At 34.9% G+C, this 21,682-nt stretch overlaps 2 protein-coding genes across 2 annotated transcripts in view; one reads left to right on the forward strand and one right to left on the reverse strand.

Moving 5' to 3' along the window:
- LOC140755020 (G protein-activated inward rectifier potassium channel 3) overlaps positions 1–21,682 on the reverse strand; it is a 502,832-nt gene that overhangs the window by 294,869 nt on the left and 186,281 nt on the right. The window lies entirely within an intron of this gene.
- tup (LIM1_Isl and LIM2_Isl domain-containing protein tup) overlaps positions 1–21,682 on the forward strand; it is a 63,616-nt gene that overhangs the window by 32,657 nt on the left and 9,277 nt on the right. The window contains exons 2-5 of the mRNA XM_073090423.1: positions 9,353–9,542; positions 18,619–18,749; positions 19,043–19,110; positions 19,893–19,998. Of these exons, the coding sequence (XP_072946524.1) occupies positions 9,353–9,542; positions 18,619–18,749; positions 19,043–19,110; positions 19,893–19,998 (495 nt within the window). The remainder of the gene's footprint in view (positions 1–9,352; positions 9,543–18,618; positions 18,750–19,042; positions 19,111–19,892; positions 19,999–21,682) is intronic.

Genomic DNA, 21,682 nt, shown 5'->3' on the forward strand with positions numbered 1-21,682 from the left:
CCTAAATTGTAAATTGTAAAAATCAAGACACCTATTCTCTGTAATACGACGCCACTGCTACGAATAAAGTAAATCGTTATAGCACTTTGGGTATCTATCGAACACAATTGCTATGACAAGAGCGCACAAAACCGTGGCCTCGTGATTGTTGAAAAAAAAACTGTCTCACAACCGCCGGACGCGGTTCAAAGCCGCACAGTGTATAAACGCCTAACGCCTACTTTTTGCCAGTACTTCATAACTGGCTCTAATTAACATTTTAATAGCTTTTGTTCCGAGATTATGATGCTCCAGATTTATGATTATGATTAATTAGTAATGGTTAATGTACAAGCATAAAATTACACGACATTAATGATGAATGTGACGCTCGGACCGTGTTTAGTTTTTGCATACGTTTTTTCAAAATTTTTGTTTAGTTACTTTGTTGTTTATCTAAAAAGTTGATTGTTGATTTTTGTTTTGTGCTCCGTGAATTTCAAGTTGGTTGAATATTATGTTTGACTTCAGTTAATTATATAAGCGCTTACGAACATTGATATAAAATTATTTATTAGGAGAGCTTCTAAATAGATTTAAATTAAAAATTGATTTCAATATATTTTTAACAAGCGTTGACGAATAAGGATTTTATTTAAATTTTATTTTATTTATTATTACTTAAGCAATACAAAACACGTTCGAATTTCAAATCGATGTAATTTAAATTTTACAAGCGTTTATAAATTTCTTTATTTTTATTTTAAAATAATTTACAAATAGAATTGGAATTGAAGATTAATTTAAGTTTATTTTACAAACTTTTACAGATACTTTATAGATATACGATTTTTTTTAATGGAACTAAAATCAGTTGTTAAACTAACTAAACTAAACGTAAATGTTTCCTAACTTAGTCCACTCCCAACCCTATCGGATCGCGCGGCGGTCTCCGGCCAGTTCATTATTGACACAATAAATTCTAACTCACGCATTTTTAAAACCAGCCACGCACACAAACACAACATGCATGTAGTTAGTTGTAAGCCACGCACACAACAACATGCGTTAGTTTAAGGTGGAAATACCTTTAAGGTTTACGATGGCGACAAGGCATTTTTTATAGGATTGGAGTAGCGTGTAGACCTGATACTCCTGATGGTTACACTGACGCCCATCGACATGTGTAACTTTATATAGAAACAGGTCCTGATCTCGATTACAGATGCGTTGGTACTCCTGAGGACTAAGGTCACCTTATATATATTACGTATATATAAGTCAATAGATATTTACACCCTTTCAGCAAAACGCACAAATGTTTCGCGCTAGAAATAGCCTACATAGGTAGTATCGCCTCGGTAGAAATGTACTGTTTGTACTACCTTTGAAACTTATTTAAGAGTTGCATTTAAATTACTAACACACATTATATGGGTCTATAGTTGTCTGAAAAAAAAATTAAAAGTAATACAATAACTATAACCTATAATACAAAAAAGGTATTTAAAACCTACCAAAAAAAAAATTAAATTAATCATCCATAATTTATATGTTACATTTACTCGTACATACCTGAAACAAGTCCATTTACAGATTAATCTAACACACAACATGTTGATATTCATCAGACAAGTATCGTGGTCGTATCGTTGTCGTGTCGTGATAACTAAACGTCACTAGAACTAGTAATGCTACGCATGATCGCTCTTGTAGGCGTACGCCAAGTCCGGATTCTTACTTAGTATCGATGCTGACATTAATAGCTTTTATTACCACTTGGTACTTTGTTTGCTTAGTGGCTTAGTACTAGAATATGTGCCTAAAGTAAGTACGTAGGGATATAGGCGGATATTGTCAAAATTTTCATTAAAAAATCTGCTTCTTAATGATGCTATCTCGGATTGATTGATTTAGGTACATATTTTGGATAATTTGTTATAAATTGGTAAGTAGTAGATGACATTTTGTCTAGGTCTAGGTAGCCAGTATTACTACTTGTGTTGAATAAATTCACCTGAAGACATCTGTAGTTTATATTTCAATCTGTAATAGGGGGTTGTGGAAATATGTGCTTATTTCACAATTTATTTTTAAAGCCTAGTCGTGACGTGGCACCTATTTAAATTAGGCAAATTTTAACCCAATTTTATTTTTCGTTTTCTCAGAAAACCTTTTAATATGATACCCATATCGTAGGGGGTACCTACATAAAAAAGAATTGGTCCATTTTTTAATAAAAAATTAAAATTACGTTACTAAATCAATGATACATTATTATCATATATTGTTATTATTGTTAAAAATAAGAATAAAATAAAATTATCGAAATCAAGCAATACATGCTTGATTTCGATTCGCAAAATTTCAGCCCAATTGGTTGAAGACCTGAGGTTAACTGTTAAATTTATTTGCAAGATTTGACCCGCAAACCAACAAACAAGGCAAGATAAATAAAAGCTTGTAAGTTGAAGGTAACAATGTATGTGAGTACTCATTAATTATAATTAAAATAATTATAAAGTGTAGTCAAACTTGTAACTTTAACGCGGAAAATAACAATAAACGTTATTAGTTGTGGAAGATTACCTTGTAATAAATAGGGATGTGCCCTTTTTAAGTTAAATCAAATCAAATCATATCAATTTCTTTTATTCAAAATAGGTTCTTTACAGAGCATTTTTTGAATGTCAATACAACTACCACCACTTCACAAGGTGTTTCGTTATGAAGAAGAAGCTTCTTTAGCGGAGTTCTGCACTTTTGTGATGGGTAAAAAATGTTAAACTCGCGTCAGGACACGTGGTCTGGTCGAAAATTCGTAAGACGGCAAACCAAACTGCAAAAGTCAAGATGTCATCCGGTGTCAGCATGTAAAAAATATGTCAATGGGTGTCAGTTTAATTTTTTGTTTATTTATATTTTATTCACCTGAATAGGTGCCGGCACTCCAGGAGTGCAGCCCGTTGATTTTTTTATATTATTTTAGAGTATTACTAGCTGACCCAGCAAACGTTGTGTTGCCATATAAATAAAAAAATGTTAAGGGTGAACAACCCTTTTCACTTAGGAGTATGAAAAATAGATAGTAGCCGATTCTCAGACCTACTGAATATGCATATAAAATTTGGTGAAAATCGGTAAAGCCGTTTCGGTGGAGTACGGTAACTAACATTGTGACACGAGAATTTTATATATAGTATAAGATTAGAGTATTATAATTAAGACATTTTAGAATATTATATTTAAAAGGTGGTTCAACTCCGGCAGCACCACACCTTCTTTCATTTCTGCTGTTAAGCGCTGCAGTGTTCTGGTTTTAATGGTGTGGTAAGTGAGACATACTTTTTCGAGGCGTTCCAGCGTAGTCCTTAGGGGTAGCTGCGCATCTGTGGCCAACCTCAGGTTTGCTACTTCTATATTATAAAAAAATATGATATAATATGATCATGGTGAAATATCGCAAAAAGAAATTAAAACCGCGTATCATGAGTACGTCAACCCATTACTGTCCCACTGCTGGGCACGGGTCCTCTCAGAATTTCAGGATTAGGGCATGGTCCACGGCGTTGGCCAAGTGCGTATTGGTAGACTTTACATGCCTTTAAGAACTTTTTTTGAAAGAATTCAGGTATGCAGGTTTCCTCACGATGTTTTCCTTCATCGTTAGAGGTTCTCTCCTGGGAATCGAACGTTGGACACCGGATTGAGCGGGCGTTTCAACCAGTGGGCTAACACTACTTAAGATTAAATAAAAATATTTAATTCCTTACTTCAAATAAAAAACAATTCTTTGAAGCAAAATGACATAACTCATGTTTTTAAGATCTCTATCTTAACAAATTTAATTACAGTTTTCCGTCATTTAAAAAACCTATAAAACACTAATTACATTTCAAAAATTTTAAGATTTTATTGTTTTCCGGAAGACTTTCGGCTTTAAAGTGATTAAAGTTGTATTACAATAAAATGCATTGTTTTAATTAGTTTTTAGGGTTCCGTACACAAAGGTTAATAACTGAATCCTACCTACTAAGGCAAGTTGTCGGAACATCTGTCACAGGGATCTCTAGAACCGTAATAGATATACACTTGAATTTTCCTACAGAGTGATGGCCGCACTAATAACAAATACTAAAAATAAAAAAATTAGAATAAATGAGGATCACAGTAAACCGGTATTCCACATTTTCGCTTTATCTATTGAACTGTAATAGTTAAACAGTTCACATTTTACAATGCATTGACTTCTATGCCTATAATAAAATATACTAAGGTGGTAGAACCCTTTGTGGTTCGACTCCGGCGGCACCACCGCCACATTTATTTCTACCTAATAAGAGCAGTGTTAGACGCTGCTGTGTTCCGGTATGAAGGGTGTGGTAAGGGAGACAGACTTTTCCGAGGCGTTTCAGCTTAGTCCTCAGAGGTAGCGGCGCATCTGTGGCCGACCTCAGGTAGGAATATCTAATCCTATCTGGAGTTGATTACCGATGTCCATGGGCGGCAGTAGGCACTTACCATCAGGTGGACTGCAAGCTCGTCTGCTACTCTTATATCATAAAAAACAAATACTAAAACGAAAAAAACAAATGAAACTGGTGGTACGGAACCCGAATGCGAGTTCGTTTCCGTACTTGACAAATTATTTTGCATTAAAACTGCATTTTTGAAATAAAATATTTTTTGCTGGTTCCCGGAAATGTATACAATGCATACGGTGTTTTGGTTTACGCGTAGAGGATGGTATTATGCGAGATGTACCGTTAATTATTTATAATTAATTTTAATTGCCTGCAGCGAATGTTGTAGCCTTGTGTTTATTGTGTAAAAATACTGTTAATTAATTACGTATAATTATAACATTAAAATTGCACTTATTAACAGGTAAGTACGTAAATGTAATAAAAAACAGATGTACCTACCTATAATTATAATCATGTGGGAACATAACGTTTAAGTAAAGCTGTTTTAAAATACCTAATAGGTATCTAATCATTTATATTAGTACCTAAGTTTTAATAGAAATAACATAATTATTTGAAAGAATTGATACCCCGTTTGACGCTTTGGTCAATACATCGACCAACACGAAACTAGTTCCGGGTTCAATACTTGGCCAGGCAGATACTAAATAGAGTAGAATAATGGAAGTGTGGAAAATATTGATTTAATAAACGTTAAATAAATTTATTTATTTCATTAAAATATAATCCATCAGGCAATTTATTATATGAGATGTATAATACTATTAAATGTCATTGTTTTGAAGAATTAAATTTCACGTGTTCAAGATCACAACAATAGCATTTAAAAATAAATAAGACAAAAAATACCAAAATAAAATTTATTTCAAACAACTTCTTTGTTTTTGTCGTGAATTAGGTACTTGTGCCAAGTCTTCATGGTCACATCACTTAGCACAATTTGTCCGTGCTCATTTATAAATATTTAAAGATACTTTCACTCTCGCATACCGCCATCCCGACATGCGCTGTGCACTGATTTGATGGCAGATAACATTGAGGTTAAACACCTTATATTTTTAATAAACTACACTTTTAATGTATTTTTATAATGTAGAAGTAGCAGACGAGCATGCAGTCCAGCTGATGATGAGCTGATGATGCTGCCATTTATGGTCATCCTATATATAAAATTCTCGTGTCACAATGTTAGTTACGGTACTCCTCCGAAACGGCTTTACTGATTTTCACCGAATTTTATATACATATTCAGTAGGTCTGAGAATCGGCTACTATCTATTTTTCATACCCCTAAGTGATAATGGTTGTTCACCTTTAACATTTATGGCAACACGACGTTTGCCGGGTCAGCTAGTATTTTTATAAAATAAAAGTAGCAGACGAGCATGTAATCAACCTGATCGTATAGAGCGCGTGAAACAGCTAGTCCGCTCTGAATATAGAAATTAATCGCGTCGCCATAGCAAATTATATAACTACACCTGCTCGCAACAACTTCAGAGCGAACTAGCATTTTGGCGCGGACTACAAGTGGCTACTGCTGCCCAGGGTCATTTGTGATCAACCCCAGATAAGGTTAGATATCTATGTTGACCACAGATGCGCCGCTACCCCTGGGGACTAAGCTGGAACGCCTCAGAAAAGTATGTCTCCCTTACCACACTTTTCAAACCGGAATACAGCAGCGCTTAACTCTGCTGTTATAAGGCAGAAACAGGTTTGGCGGTGGTGCCATCAGAGTTAAACCACAAAAGGTACTACCACCTTCAGCATATTGACCATTATAATAAATTGGTTTTAAATTTTGAAAAACAGGGCCAAGTTAATTGCCCTAAAAACCCATCAAATCACTCGCATACCGTAAATTCTCCACGAAATTCTTGATAACGACATTTCAAAACGAAATACTAGTACTAGGGTCCCAAAGGTTATAGAATACAAACGTGCGAGAGAGACCACGGCCAGACAGAGACGACCACATTCTCACCATTCGTCCAAGAGGTGGGGCCAACGCCACGCCCACCCTGAATATCGATTTGTCTGGCACAGATAATTTATTCATAATTCCATTGTTATTCTCTCTTTATAACCGTTAAAGGGAATATTGTCTTTGGATCTCGGTATATTATTTTTAATCTGTGCGTAATCGCGCTGAGGCTGTTATTGGTCAGATTTACGCGGTTTTCTGTACTGAATTATTTGGGGAAAGGCTGCCTTTAAATGAAAGTCGATAACTTTTGATTTTATGTTATTGCTTGAATACTGTAGCCTCTCAGGTCACAAAAACCAAAATGTGGAATTTCAAGAGAAAAAATACGAAAAAATGTAGATAAAAAATCGTAAAGAAATCTATAACAAAACTTATTTTTATTTTACTTATTTCTGCGTGGTAAAGTATGGATATGTTTGTTTACATATACTACCTATATACCTACTCTTACATAAATCTAATAGATATTATTTTTATTTTATTTTAAATGCTTATTTTTTCGAAAAAATGATATCTATTTAAATTGTTCCTACCTTTTATTGTTTTAAAATAACTTCCCTATTTTTAATCTGTGCATAATCATTAATCAGAGTCTGTGAGTCGCTGTTATTGGTCGGAATTACGCGCCTTTCTTATCGCATTATTCCGAGAAATCGCGGGCTTAAAGTTACTAAATGTCAAATCAACTGTTTTTTTGTCTGATACCTAAATAGTACATATACATGTAATAGATAAGAAGATCTCAGTCGTATTCGAGTTCTAAAATAACGAGATTTAGGTACCTACGGGATTGACGAAAGATAAATATAGTAGGTTTTTTAACGAGGGGGAAATCTTGAAAAGGTACCCGACGACATGGGAGCGACGTCGAGTTATGTGGGTTTTTTACCGCACTAAAACCCCCCCCGGTGGCCGTCATCAGCGCTTGTTGGAGAACTCCGGGATCTCCGACGGAACACAACCGGAGTACTCCAAGCGCGATGCCCGGATCGGGCTCTGCCCTGGGAGAGCAGTTTTCGCTCCTCCCAAACCAATTCAATTTAGAATCTCGGGATAATCTATTGTCAGTATGCAGACAGACAGTTTCGAATTATCTATCTGAATATGAAGAAAATACTATCTTGTTCTAAAATGTTTAGAGTGTATTTTTTTCTAGGTGACAACATTTGTAGCCGTCAATGTCTGTAGGTACGCCGAATACAGACGAACAAAGTTGAGTAGGTTCGTACCTACTCGGGTCTATTCGTTTCTTTAAGTAGTTGGGTAGGTATTGTAACAAAAAACAAGACAAAAACACAAAACCTTCGTTTAAGTACTTAAATACCTACATAAGTTTATGGACAATCCCAAACCTCAAAGTTATTAGTCAAGATAAAAATACGCATATAAAATGATTTAAGCACGTCAGCCATTACCTCTTCCGACCTCGAACCTGCTTACCTAAATCAATCAAGCTCAATAAAAATGATTGCTTTGACCTTCCACTGACAAAGGTATTATACCTACTTACATACCCAGACTAAAAATATAGATAAAACCTGTAACTTTTTTCAATGTTGGTGCCATAGATTAGTAAAGAAATCTCACTCCTAACAAGAAAATGTACCCAATTTTGACGATTGAAATAGTTGCGTAAAAAAGTTTTGCCACGCCTCCGTGCTAAAATGTCCCTAAAATATTTGAAATATTTATTTATTACGTAAATTACGCAGTATTAGTTATTTATTCGTAAATTTTCTCTAAAAATGTTACTATTTGTTAAGAATTAAAAAAAAAGAACTTACTAAAATAAGCTGTTTGTGGCTTCATTCAATTTCAAGGCGGCGAAGTATCTTTACTAATCTATGGTCGGTGCCAAAGTACGACGATTGGCGTTGTAGGTAGTTACTTTATGATTTTTTTATTGAGTATACTTCATGTTATTATGATTTTTATTTAAGATTAAAGTAATAGGTAAACGAGCTTGATGTCGCGATGGTAAGTGGCCACTGCCGCCCATGGACATCTGTAACCAACTCCATGTAGAACAGGGACCTGAAGCCTTCAAATACCTTTTGAGATTTTTTTAAAATCTCTCTTTTGCATGTTTCCTCGCAATGTTTTCCTTTCAAATTAAATCGAATCAAATCAAAATATTTTATTCAATACAGGCTCTTTACAGAGCACTGTTTGAATGTCAATACAACTACTCGTACCACCACTTCATAAGGTATTTCCTTATGGAGAAGAAGCAAGCTTTACTGTTCAAGCAAGTGATAATAAATTTTTAAAACGAACATAACTTGAAAAATCAGAGTTGCGTGTCTGGGAATCAAACCGCGGAAGCTTCTATCGGGAGACAGAGTTTTTTTGTAATATATAGAAGTAGCAGACGAGCAGACAGTCTACCTGATGTTAAGTGGCTACTTCCGCCCATGGACATATGTAATCAAGCCCAGATAATCTATACTAATATTATAAAGAGGAAACTTTGTTTGTTTATTTGTAATAAATAGGCTCAAAAACTACTGAACTGATTTTAAAAATTCTTTCACCATTCAAAAGCTACATTATCCACGAGTAACATAGGCTATATTTTATATGAAATATATTTGATAAATAGATTTTGAGGCGGTACAAAGTTTGCCGGGTCAGCTAGTAATAAATAAATTTAAGGTCGACTACAGGTGCGCCGCTACCCCTGAGGACTAAGCTGGAATGCCTCGGAGAAGTATTTCTGTCTCCCTTACCACACTCTTCAAACCAGAACATAGCAGCACTAAGTACTAACCACTGCGGTTATAAGGCAGAAATAGGTGTAGCGATGTTACCACAGAGGGTCCTATCACCTTCAAACCATTCTCACCAGCGTGTAACTTAAGTGTAAGCAAAGCCTAACATCCAACCCCTCTTCCAGAGAAACTCCGTCTCTCACTGTGCGTGGGTTGCGGCGGTCAGATCCAGGACCAGTACATCCTGCGAGTGGCGCCCGACCTCGAGTGGCACGCCGCCTGCCTCAAGTGCCAGGAGTGCCGGCAGTTCCTGGATGAATCCTGCACCTGTTTTGTGAGGGACGGGAAGACGTATTGCAAACGGGATTATACTAGGTGAGTGGGTTATCGATGTTTGTTACAGGTCTTGAATAAGGATGTACTTACCGATAATATTAAAGATTTTCACGCGATGTTATGTATATATCGAGAAATGTGAAAACATTCGCGACAGACTTATACATAAGGTAGTTAGGTACATAGGTATATAGCGTCTATGTTTGGTGTCAATTTTTTCACCGACTTATTTCTATTGGGTTATGGGTACTAAGTCAATAACTATATCAATATTTTTTAGATATTATTGAAAGGCAAACATTAAAGATTTGATATTTCAAAAAAAAAATTTTTTTTTTTCAAATAATTAATATGAGTCGTTTTGAGTCAGTAAAAATCCGATACAGGTAGCCCTTTTGCTCCCATCGGGAAAACACATTATTTAAAAAAAAAACCTATTGCTCTTTCAACAGATTTTAGTTTTACTCTGACAATTTGCAAAACTATTTGATCTTAAAAACTAGTTATAAACAATATTCACTAAAACTTTTTTTATTTCCAAACAAATAACTTAACCGCTCAAAGAAAATCTTCAGTAGGTATACAAAATCAACATTAACGTAAAGTCCCTTACGAAATGCACTGATTAAGACAAGTATATTAAACTCATTAACCAAAACATCAATGGAACTAAACGAACCATCTAAACATCCAGTTAATTATAGAGATAACACTAACAAGACTTAGGTCTCTAAAAAACTCCATAACCCAACGTCAATCATACAACCGGCGGCGCCACTTTTAAAACAGACCAAAGATGAATTCACTAAAATAACTTCCATATGTTTACCTTTTCACTCCTCCATCTCTCGCGGTGAAATATAGAATTACGTACAAACACAATTTGCCGGCATGTCGCTTCAACTAACCGTTCGTAGATCCTAACCCGTTGCTGTAAGGTGATGTATTGCGTGGATTTGAAACTAGCATTACCCATACAGTGATGCGTCAAGAAAACAAACTGGATTCGACTCGGCATTATGTATTTTGGCGCCAAAACAAACGTCACTTTGACAGCGCGGCGGGCGGCGGCAACCCGATATGTCTATAGTATGTTTGTTTCCTACACCGGCCCGGATAAGCGGGTTTTCGATTACACTTTTTGTTTTACTAATGTACCTACTATTTATTTTCTATTACTGTTAATTCTGTCACGACACGTATTTATTTTCTCACGATGTTTAAACGTTGTGGTGATGTCAATTCTCAGTACGAAGTCTGTTTTTTTTGTTTTTGCGTAACCGATTTTTTTTAATTTCCTGAAATTGCCGTAAGACTTTCTATGCCCCACATACCTAAATAATGTCTCGATTTTGAAACTAACATACGTAGACGTACACATAGACGTTTTCGCTAGCTTAAAATGAAATCAAAAGTGGGAAAGATTTTTAATAATAAATTCGTATGAATCGGCATAGGTAGGCTTTTGCCTACGGCTCTACCCGCGTGGGCCTTATGTAGCACTGTAATGGGAATCCTATTTGTTATCCCAGATCATATACTATTTGTATAGGTACCAAATTCCATCCAAATCCAATCAGTGGCTTTTCTCTGAAAGAGTACATCCATCCTTCCTCACAAAATTACGCATTTTAAATTTTAATAAGAATAAGATAAGAAGAACGATAAGATAAAATGTGCGTGTCCGGTATCATTGTAGGTATATCTTTTCAAAACAAAGTAACATTTATCACGGTACGCAAAATTGTAAAATTTGGGATTGTTTTTTTTTTACATAATTATCAAAAAACATGAACTTTGCTCTTAGTGTCGAAAAAATATAACGGAAATAATATAAGTACAATTTCAAATAATCGGTTATAACTTTAAACATCGTAAAACAGGCTCTAATTATAGCAGACAGTTCAATTAGTAATTCGAGTCAATCGGAAGGAGTTAACAAACAAACACGTTCAATTCGAGAACTAAAACAAATAATATAAAAATAAACTGTACGAATAAGAAACTAGGGGTATGGGTTAGATTAGGGTGAAAACATAGATAGATAGATACCTAATCTAATATAATAAGTGCGTGATAAAAGGGTTTTTAAAATAATGTACCTACTTATATTTCAAAAAAATATTATCAATTGCCAATGTCTATTGCATAGATTAGTAGATAAAGATTACTCACTTCTAACAAGAAAATGTAAACAGTTTTGAGAATTGAAATAGTTGCGTAAAAAAGTTTTGCCACGTCTCCGTGCTAAAATGTCCCTAAAATATTTGAAATAATTATATAAATTATGTACATTACGCAGTATTAGTTATTCATTCGTAAATTTTCTTTAATTTTTTTTTTATTTGTCGAGAATTCAAAAAAAGAACTTACTAATACTTAAGTTCTTTTTTTTTATTCTTTCATTCGTTTGTGGCTTCATTCAATTTCAAGGCGGCGAAGTATCTTTACTAATATATGATCAATTGCTATAACTCTAAGGAAAACCACTAGAGAGTTCTTTAACAAAAAACACATTCGGGGGGAGCCACGACTACGCATATTTCTACCAAATGATTGCAGTGTTAAGCGCTGCTATGTTCTGTATGAAGGGGTAATTACTAATTATCCGATGCGTCAGAACTTAGCTCTCAGGTATAGCAAAGCATCTATGGCCAACCTTCACTTGGAATCTAATCTTATCTGGGACGAGATTTTGCCCGCGGCTTCGCTCGCGTTACGAAGTAATATTTTCACCCCCTTTTTTATCCCCTTGAGGGTAGAATTGATCAAAATCCTTTCTTAGCGGATGCCTACGTCATAACATCTACCTGCATGCCAAATTTCAGCCCGATCCGTCCAGTGGTTTGGGCTGTGCGTTGCTAGATCACTATGTCAGTCAGTCACCTTTGAGTTATATATATTTAGATTAATTACAGATGTCCGTGGGCGGCAGTATACATACCTACTATCAGATGGACTGCTTGTTTATTTGCTATTTCTATATTAAAAAAAATATCGACATACAATATACATCCAGACACAGAAACATACGATACGATACACAACACCCGGATCGAACATCCCTATACCAACCCTCGACCTTCATAATTACGATTACAATCACACCTATTATTTCAATCCACACTCATAATTAACAATACCAAGTTCCTCAATTAAAATGAAGGATTGTGCCTCGAAAAGATTTATTAATTGATTCATTTCCGATGTTTATCTAAACGATATCCGCCATTAATGTAAACAGTTGTTTCCGTTATGCAGTCGACAATAGTGTGGTTAGGTCGAGCCCTTTGGTTAGCCCTTCATGGTTCGACTTCGGTGATACCTCTGCAACTACTACTGCCTTAGAGTGTTAAGTGCTGTTGTGTTCTGGTTTGAAGGTCTTGGTGAAGGAGACAATTGTTTATTCGAGATATTATAAATATCCCTGCAGTAGCTGATCGAAGTGTAGTTCTTATCCTGCTTGTCACAGGTCTTCTCATTATGAGAGGCGTAATGTCATGACCACCATGCTTACGAAATGCGGTTACGTAGACTTTGAAAACTTTTCCCTTGAGAACTCTTAAAAACCTGCATACAGTTTCCACGACATGTTTTCCGTCACCGTAAAGCAAGCGATAATTAATTTTTAATCAGTACGCATATAATTTCCAAAAATTAGAGGTGCATTTCTGGGAATCGAACTTCGGACACCCAAATTGAGAGGCCGAATCTCGACCGCTAGGTCATCAAAGTTGATTTCAGATGTCCATAAGCATCAGTGATCTAATCAGATGAACTACAAACTTATTTGCAACTTTTATAACCGTTAATAAAAACTATATCTATACCTACACAGCATATAAAAGCCACGTTAGGTTTATATCGGGATATAACCCCGGGTTCAGATTTGTTGACTCGCCCCGCGCCCCTAAATTAGCGAAACGGGACACCTTCCTCCCGTCTCCCGTTACAGAGTAGGGAGCAGTAGGCCAATATGCTACTAAACAATCGGTTAAAATACCGTCGTATACACAAGTTTGTTCCGGGTTAGTTTTACGTAGGTATTTATTTATTTATGTATAGATAATTATGTATGAGGTAATTTTAAATTTTGAGGATACTTAACCCTCAAAATTTAACCTTATAATAAAATAGGTATATTCCTTAAAATAAATAAAGAAGCTATTCCGTTAATCTTAGAAATATTCAAAACACTTCTTATATGAGTAGGAGACTATATGAAATTCACCATGTAACGCCATATACCTAACTATTGGACAAAAATTACCTACAGCTGAACGTAGGTGCCTTATCCTTTTTCTAAGTCGTTAAAAAAACAAAAATATGTAGGTACTTATCTTTAATATGATAAATAATTTAATACGAAATACCCATATGATATAAATATGTACTCACTTTGAAAAAGTATACGTAGGTACATAAATAAAAATAACTTTTTAACAATCAATAATTCAATACCTTAATATATTTATAAACAATCAATTAATTGAACATATCAGTTCATAATTAATTTAAATACTTCTTAACCCACTGTGTTTATAATCTATGGTTACTCTGTTTGTGTTGCCATGTTTCAACCCCTTTCCCGATCTATTTCTGTATCTGAGGCGGAAGGTTCGCTGTGAAAATATAACCACCTGGTTTTAGAAAGGGGTTGAAAGGAAAGTAAATATAGGTAGGTATGTACTTACACACATAACTATCAGATGTAGGTAGGTATATAAAAATGTTTTTTAAAATAATTAGTAGACATATAGCAATCAGAATTATAATCGCGGTTATAATAGCGGTTTATGGAGAGTTTAGGTACGTAAATCAAAATACTTTATCATGATTTTAACACGCTTTTATTAGCTTGGGTTGTATGTATGTATTATTATATGTATGCGCTTTTCGAACCTGATAAATGGAGCACCCCACGCTTTTTTCACAATTATAGATACTATTTACTGTTTCTTAATTGATTCCTAGATTGAAGATTATTTTTTGCTTTTTAGTTGATTTTATCATAAAGGCGCGTTTTTTAGTTTTTTAAACTACTCGTATATTTGTTCATGTAGACGCTTAAAATATTTGTAACGAGCCAATTAACCGTATTCATAAGGTGATAGAACCCTCTGTGTTCGATTCCGGCGGCACCACCGTCACACCTATGTCAGCCTAATAACAGCAGTGTTAAGTGCTGCTGTGTTCTGATTTGAAGGATGTTGTAAGGGAGATATACTTAGATACTTTTCCATGCATTCCAGCTTAGTCCTCAGGGATAACGGTGTTTCTATGGCCGAGTTTAGGTAGGAACCTAATCCTATCTATGGTTGATCAAAAATTTCCATGGACGGCAATAGCTACTTACCAACAGGTGGACTACGTGCTACTTCTTCTAGGTACTTTTTTATTATAAAAATTGACTAAATATAAATAAAGAGCATGTTCCGAAGTAGATTTAATATAAAGTATAGTCCGCGCCAAACTACTAGTCCGCTCTGAAGTGGTTGCGAGCAGGTGTAGTCATACAATTTGCTATGGCAACGCGATTTATTTCTTTATTCCGAGCGGACTAGCAGTTTTACGCGGCCTATACCTATTTACCTAAACTTTTTTCATTGTCATTATTAACCAATAATTCGTAAAATGGTAATGTACCGACATTTACAGAATAATATCGTACAAGTAAGACAAAATGAACCGATTAACCAAAAGCCAAATACAAAATTAGTGTTGGTACAGTTCCATAGTACATCTGTGACAATGATTGACAGACAGACTACAGCTGCAAAAACAGGACCACACATTGTGTTGACTGCTAGTTCATTTTGGCGGGGAAATGTTTGTGTTTCTCTACTTGGATTGCCAATTTCTGTAAATGCATAATATCTATTCATTCAACTATTTTTATTTCGCTTATTAAATTACCTTAGAAAAAATTGTCATTTTTGGTACATAAATATAAAATATGCTATAAAGATTGATGCATAGTTAAGTACTAATCTATGAATTGATGATTAAAATATTAGCTATTTTATTAGCGAACAGATGCTCTGGTTGCTTGCCTCTCTATCGAAGGGTCCGAGGTTCGAGTCCCAGGCCCACAACTGATTTTCCTAAGTTATGTGCGTATTCGGAATCCATTATCACTTGCTTTTGAAGGAAAACATCGTGAGAAAACCTGAATATTATCTGGGACATATTAGTTCTAGACGTATAAAAGTTCTCAAGGTATGTAAACTTTACCAATACGCCCAATCCTTCTCATTCTGTGAGGACACCCGTACCCAGCTGTGTGATGTTTTTTTTCAATATACCTATGAGTCGCAGACGAGCATGCAGTCCACCTGATGGTAAGTGGCTACTGCCGTTGATGGGTAACAGTAATCAACCCCAGAGAGGTAATAGGAATATATTCCTGCCTGAGGTCGGCCACAGATGCGCCGCTACTCCCGAAGACTAAGCTGGAACGCATCGGAAAAGTATGACAAGGATCAGTTGAAATTATTTATTACATCTGATTGTAAAAATAACACAAATAATATTTATAATTATTAATCTTATTTGTATTGCCAAGATAACAATTATTACCATTGATAAAAATAATTTTCATCAATAAATAAAATACTCAATAAATCATACCTAAACATAATGGCGGGCCTTTGTCACAGATAAAAAATCAGACCATAGATTATAAAGTTTTATGATTTTATGGTATTCGTTCGGGAGATAGAGTTTAGATCTTATCGGTAGATAGCGATCAATAGTTATCGTACGATTATATTCTTTGTAATTTAACTTTACTTTCAAATGTTTTGTGGAAAATAACAAAGGTTAGAACTTAGAATTCTATTGTTGTGTAATGTCTTAAATATAATTACAAGGTAAAATTGCCTTTCGACAATGAAATTGTATTTTGACCTTCGATCGCCAAAAATGTTAGAGAAATATTTAAATTATAATTCTACCTATAGTTACTAAATCCCTGTATCATTTGTAAAAATACCAACATCGCAACAATTTTTACACTCTTCCGTTTTAGTAAAATATTTTACATTGTTATTTATTTTTATCAAGTCTCAAAGTCGCCTAGTGCTTCTAACGCCCACTTGTTAAGATCTAACACCCACCTAATAGTAAGCCCACCTATCAGTCATCACTATATCAGCTATACTATTACAGGATTCGTATTTTAAGTCAATCATTACCACGTTTTTGCAGAGGACTAAGTTGGAACGCCTCGCCTCAATGAAACAGCATTGAAACAGCAAAACAAGAAAAGATACGTACCTAGATCTGCTTCAGTGCTGCTACAAAGCAAAATAGAGTCAAATAAGAGATAATAGAGTAGAATAGAGTCAAAGATTTCTACTTTACATGTATGAAGACTTAATATTTGTATTAAAATGGTAAGATACAATCGTTTTGAAACCATGTCAATAATTTGTAAACGATATTGATAATGTAGCGATGGATTTCGGAAAACACGGTCTTATCGACTACAAACTTGTCTAGAATGTTATAAATAGATAAGTGATAACATTAATAGACCGTGATTTGTTTATTAGGGAAATCAATATTGATATGTACGGTTTTGTAAACCTCAAGTAGGTAAATACAAAAAATACAATTGGTTCACCAGTATCTTTATATACGTATTCATTTTATTCATGATTAAACTCATTATAATAATTATTAGGTATCTTTGCATAATCCTTATCTGATAATATTATGTAGGTATTTCTAAAAAAGGCACAGTTGCAGGCAATTTTTTTTTGTTAGAATTTAAATATCCTATATCGCTCGAAGTAAAATCCTCTTTGCGGAAAAGTTCCGTCAAAAACGGCTCAGCCGTATCTGGTAAAATCTCGTAAAAGTTGTGCAGGTTTTAAGTAGGTACCTACTAACTAACAAATTAGTAGGAGCTTCATTAGTAGTTATATAAAATCGTAATTATTATTATTTTCCTTTCCTTACACAATTATTTTTGTAATTAAAAAACTCTTCTTGTAAGATGTGGACGTTACCAATAAACAATATTTATAAGCGTTTGTCGATACACATTTAAAAGTTGTCTTTAATATTAAACGTTTTAAATTAAATTCAAATTAATAAAAAAAGGATTCACTAAACATTTTATCATCCGCACGTATAAACGAAAAAAAGGAAAAATATTTAGTATCTGTGGTACGGCGTAAGGCGGGAAAACGCTGAAACCAAGCACATCCGAGGTTATTGACCGGCACTTAGTGGATGAGGCGCGCCCGCCAATACCGCTAAAAGCATCGCCTATAGCTAGGGTTGTGTTTACACCCCGTGGATAGGGTGGTAGGCGGTTTATTTTTTATTCTACTGAAATTTTAATCTGTATTTTTTGAAGTGTTGCAATATTTGGCTGAAGTGTAGAAAAATGTTTGTTTTTCTGTAGATATATATTTATTTTTGTGTGTTTTAAAGCGTAGATATTGATATTGCATATTGATGAACGAATTATTCTCGGTATTATATTGGCAAAGTGCGTATAAAGGTGGTATATTTCTATAGCCCATAGGTGTAAATATGTTTAGGATAAGTTTCTTCACATATATAGGTAAATACAGAACGTGACGTTACTTTTTAACGTTTTGTGTTTAAAAAGGATTCACATAAATATATTACATTTGTATAACAATGCATGGAATATGTTAGAAAATATTATAATATCTATTAGGTAAGTATGATTATAGTTAGCTATAAGCATTTTTACTCCGCTCCACTAGATGAAACTTCCATAGTTTCATCAGAAAGCGACATTACATACTATGTGTAGATTTATTATGTGGTATAGTTCGCGTCTAACTGCTAGTCCGCTCTGAAGTTGTTACGAGCACGTGTAGTCATACAATTTGCTATGGCGATGCGATTCATTTCTATATTCAGAGCGGACTAGCAGTTTTACGCGGTCTAAATTATGCTACAAAATCGATTAATTTTAAAGCATTTTTCATTCAGGCCATGTGCAGGCTTTAAAAATGTAATTATTACGTAAATAAATCATAATAGTGTTAACACCGATCCTTTAGGTATGTCAATTGACACAAACATAATGTTGCCAGCACCACAATTAATTTACCCATATTTTTGGCAGGTTATTTGGAACAAAATGCGACAAGTGCGGATCGTCGTTCAGCAAGAACGACTTCGTGATGCGCGCCAAAACGAAAATCTACCACATCGACTGTTTCCGGTGCTGCGCCTGCGCTCGACAACTTATACCTGGTAATTACTTAATTAATTATATAATTAATTATGTTATTAATATACCTATTAATATTTAATTGTAAGGGTTTTCTAGTTTCAATAATGTTATAATAATTTATACAAATAAAAGCGTGTTACAAAGGGTTTTCTTAAAAATTGTTCTAGATATTAAATATTACCCAATAACGTTAGAATATTAACGTATTGTATATAGGATAATGAATTTATAATGTCTTCGTAATAATGATGTTAAAATAGATATCTATATGATGGTAATAAATATTTATTAATAAGTAATATGTTTGATGCAGGTGACGAATTCGCATTAAGAGAAGGAGGAGCCTTATATTGTAGAGAAGACCACGATGTTTTAGAAAAGGTAAATTTTATGAATGTTTGTTTATGTTTGTTGAAATGTCTGTAACATTTATAATTGCTATTTTATTAGCTTGAGAGTTATTTGCAAGATGCTAAAATATAAAGGTTTTCCTTCATAATGTTGTCTTTCTGTGTACTTTTAATTTCATCCATTATTAAAAATGTCTGAACAGTATTTTATGGAAATAGGCACCTATATTGGGTAATTACTAAAAATCTTTCAACAGGGTGCTAGTTAAGCCGTTATAATATAATCCTTTATTTGAATATGGTGGCATCTATTCACTACATAAAAGTAGTATCAAACGTTGCTGCGTTATGAGGGTTAAGATGAAACAGACTTTTATGAGGCGTTTGAACTTCCTCAGGGTATTATCGCAATGTAATCGATATATTGCATGGTCTAATATGTAATCAATTATTTATCACCACATACGCTATGCAGCCTTACTTACACAATACCAGAAGACTGCATTTTTTATAGTGAACGAGTAGCAAACGAGCATGCACCCCCTCTACTGGTAAGATGCTACTGCCCACGGACATCTGTAATCAACCCCAGATAGGATTAGATATCCCTACCTGAGGTGGCCCGCAGGCATCTCTGTCGCTACTGTTGTCGTGAGGACTAATCTGTAATGCCTCGGATAGGTATGTCTTCTTTACCACACCCTTTAAACCAGAACACAGCAGCATTATTATAATGCAGAAGGAGTCGAACCACAGAAAGTTGTACCTTCTGATGTATGTTGCTTTACTACATAAATTCAATTTTGTTTGTAGAGTGCAAACACAAGCGGCAGTAGCGCCGGTAACGCGGAGAGCAACAACAACACGACCCTCAGCAACAACAACTCCCACCATCCTCACGAACTCGGCTCCATGTCTGGTAAGTTCATTTTTTTTATAATATAGGAGTAGCAGACGAGCATGCAGTCCACCTGTTGGTAAGTGGCTACTGCCGCCCATGAACGTCTTTAATCAACTCCAGATAGGATTAGATATTTCTACCTGAGGTCGGCCACAGATGCGCCGCTACCCCTGAGGACTAAGCTGGAACGCCTCGGAAAAGTCTGTCTCCCTTACCACACCCTTCAAACCGGAACACAGCAGCGCCTAACACTGCTGTTATTAGGTAGAAATAGGTGTGGCGGTGCCGCCGGTGGTGCCGCCGGAGTCGAACCACAAAGGGTTCTACCACCTTCACAATGGTACTTGTCTTCATGTGTGGTACTTGTCTTTTTAGGTTCTCTCGTGCTAGATGTAGACTTGATACGAAGACAGGCAGATTAATAAGGATTTTGATTCTTTTAGTACCTATAAGAATAGCCGTTATTGAGTTTAGGTGCTTCACTTTCAAGTTCTACCCTGCTGACTCCAGATTTTTTTACGTAGACTGACAGATTAGTATATAATTTTGGATTTCTTCACCACTGAGAAAATTAGAAGTTTCTTTATTATTTCTCTACAATGGAAGCGTAAAGTTCTAAATAGTGTCTTGATAAGATTTACATGAACTAAGGAAGAAATTTTCTATGTTTAATATAGAAGTGCCTAAAGGTGTTTAGTATGTAGTTAGATAGGTCTAAAATTCACAATATATCTAATGACGTAAATCTTAAATTAATCTCAAATATCAATAAAACTATACGGCAGAAACTTATGTTTAAAGTCAGAATGGATTTAGAGACAAAAATATAAGTACCTATGCAGTCAGCATTTGATTCTTGGAAACGAACAGACGGATTAATCATTAACTATTTTTAACCGACTTCATACTAAGACATACTTAGGCAGAGTTTTCTCCTTTGATGAGGAAATAACGGAGCTTAATAAGACATCCATAATTGACCTGATAATCCTAAACTGTTCAAGGACCTACAGCGTCCCCCTGCAAATTGCAATGTATCGATATCGCCAAATAGTGCACCACTACTATCGTTACATCCACAATTACTGCACTTATCTCTCGATTAGGACACAGATTGCACTGATTGTGTACGGTAGGCTACATGGTTGTGACGCTTTGATTTTGTTATGGAAGTATAAGTTTTAAAGATGGAACTTTCTGTGCTTTAGAACCAATGACACACGTATTCAACGGTATATATTAATGATATATGCTGCTGTCTTTTGGTTTAAAGGGTGTGGTAAGGGAAAAACACTTACATACCTACTTACGAGATATTATACCTACGAGATGTTCTAATTTCGTTTTTTTGAAATAGCAACATTATATTGGCTGACTTTGGATAATTTAGTTCCTATTTGTGATTGATCATGTCCATGTGGCTGAAAAAACTGTCACTTACTTTGGAAAAATATAAAGGTTATTAATAAGGGGATAAGGTCAAGCTTACGGTCTGCAGAGATTATAAATTTAACTAAATCTAACTAATTTAAATGCTCTTATCAACACTTAAAACCAAATTAGTATACGAAATAGATACCTAAGTGACAAAAAACTCTAAGTTATCACACTTTCACTGCGCGATATCACTGATCAATCATTACAACCTACGTCGCGCACCGTACACCCGTATCTCTTTGAAGTGTGCCGACAAAGCGGCCGC

The sequence above is a fragment of the Epargyreus clarus genome, unplaced genomic scaffold (genome assembly GCF_041222505.1).
Source record: "Epargyreus clarus isolate Ecla_fem2 unplaced genomic scaffold, WU_Ecla_fem_2.2 ptg000032l, whole genome shotgun sequence".
In the NCBI taxonomy this organism is placed as follows: domain Eukaryota; kingdom Metazoa; phylum Arthropoda; class Insecta; order Lepidoptera; family Hesperiidae; genus Epargyreus; species Epargyreus clarus.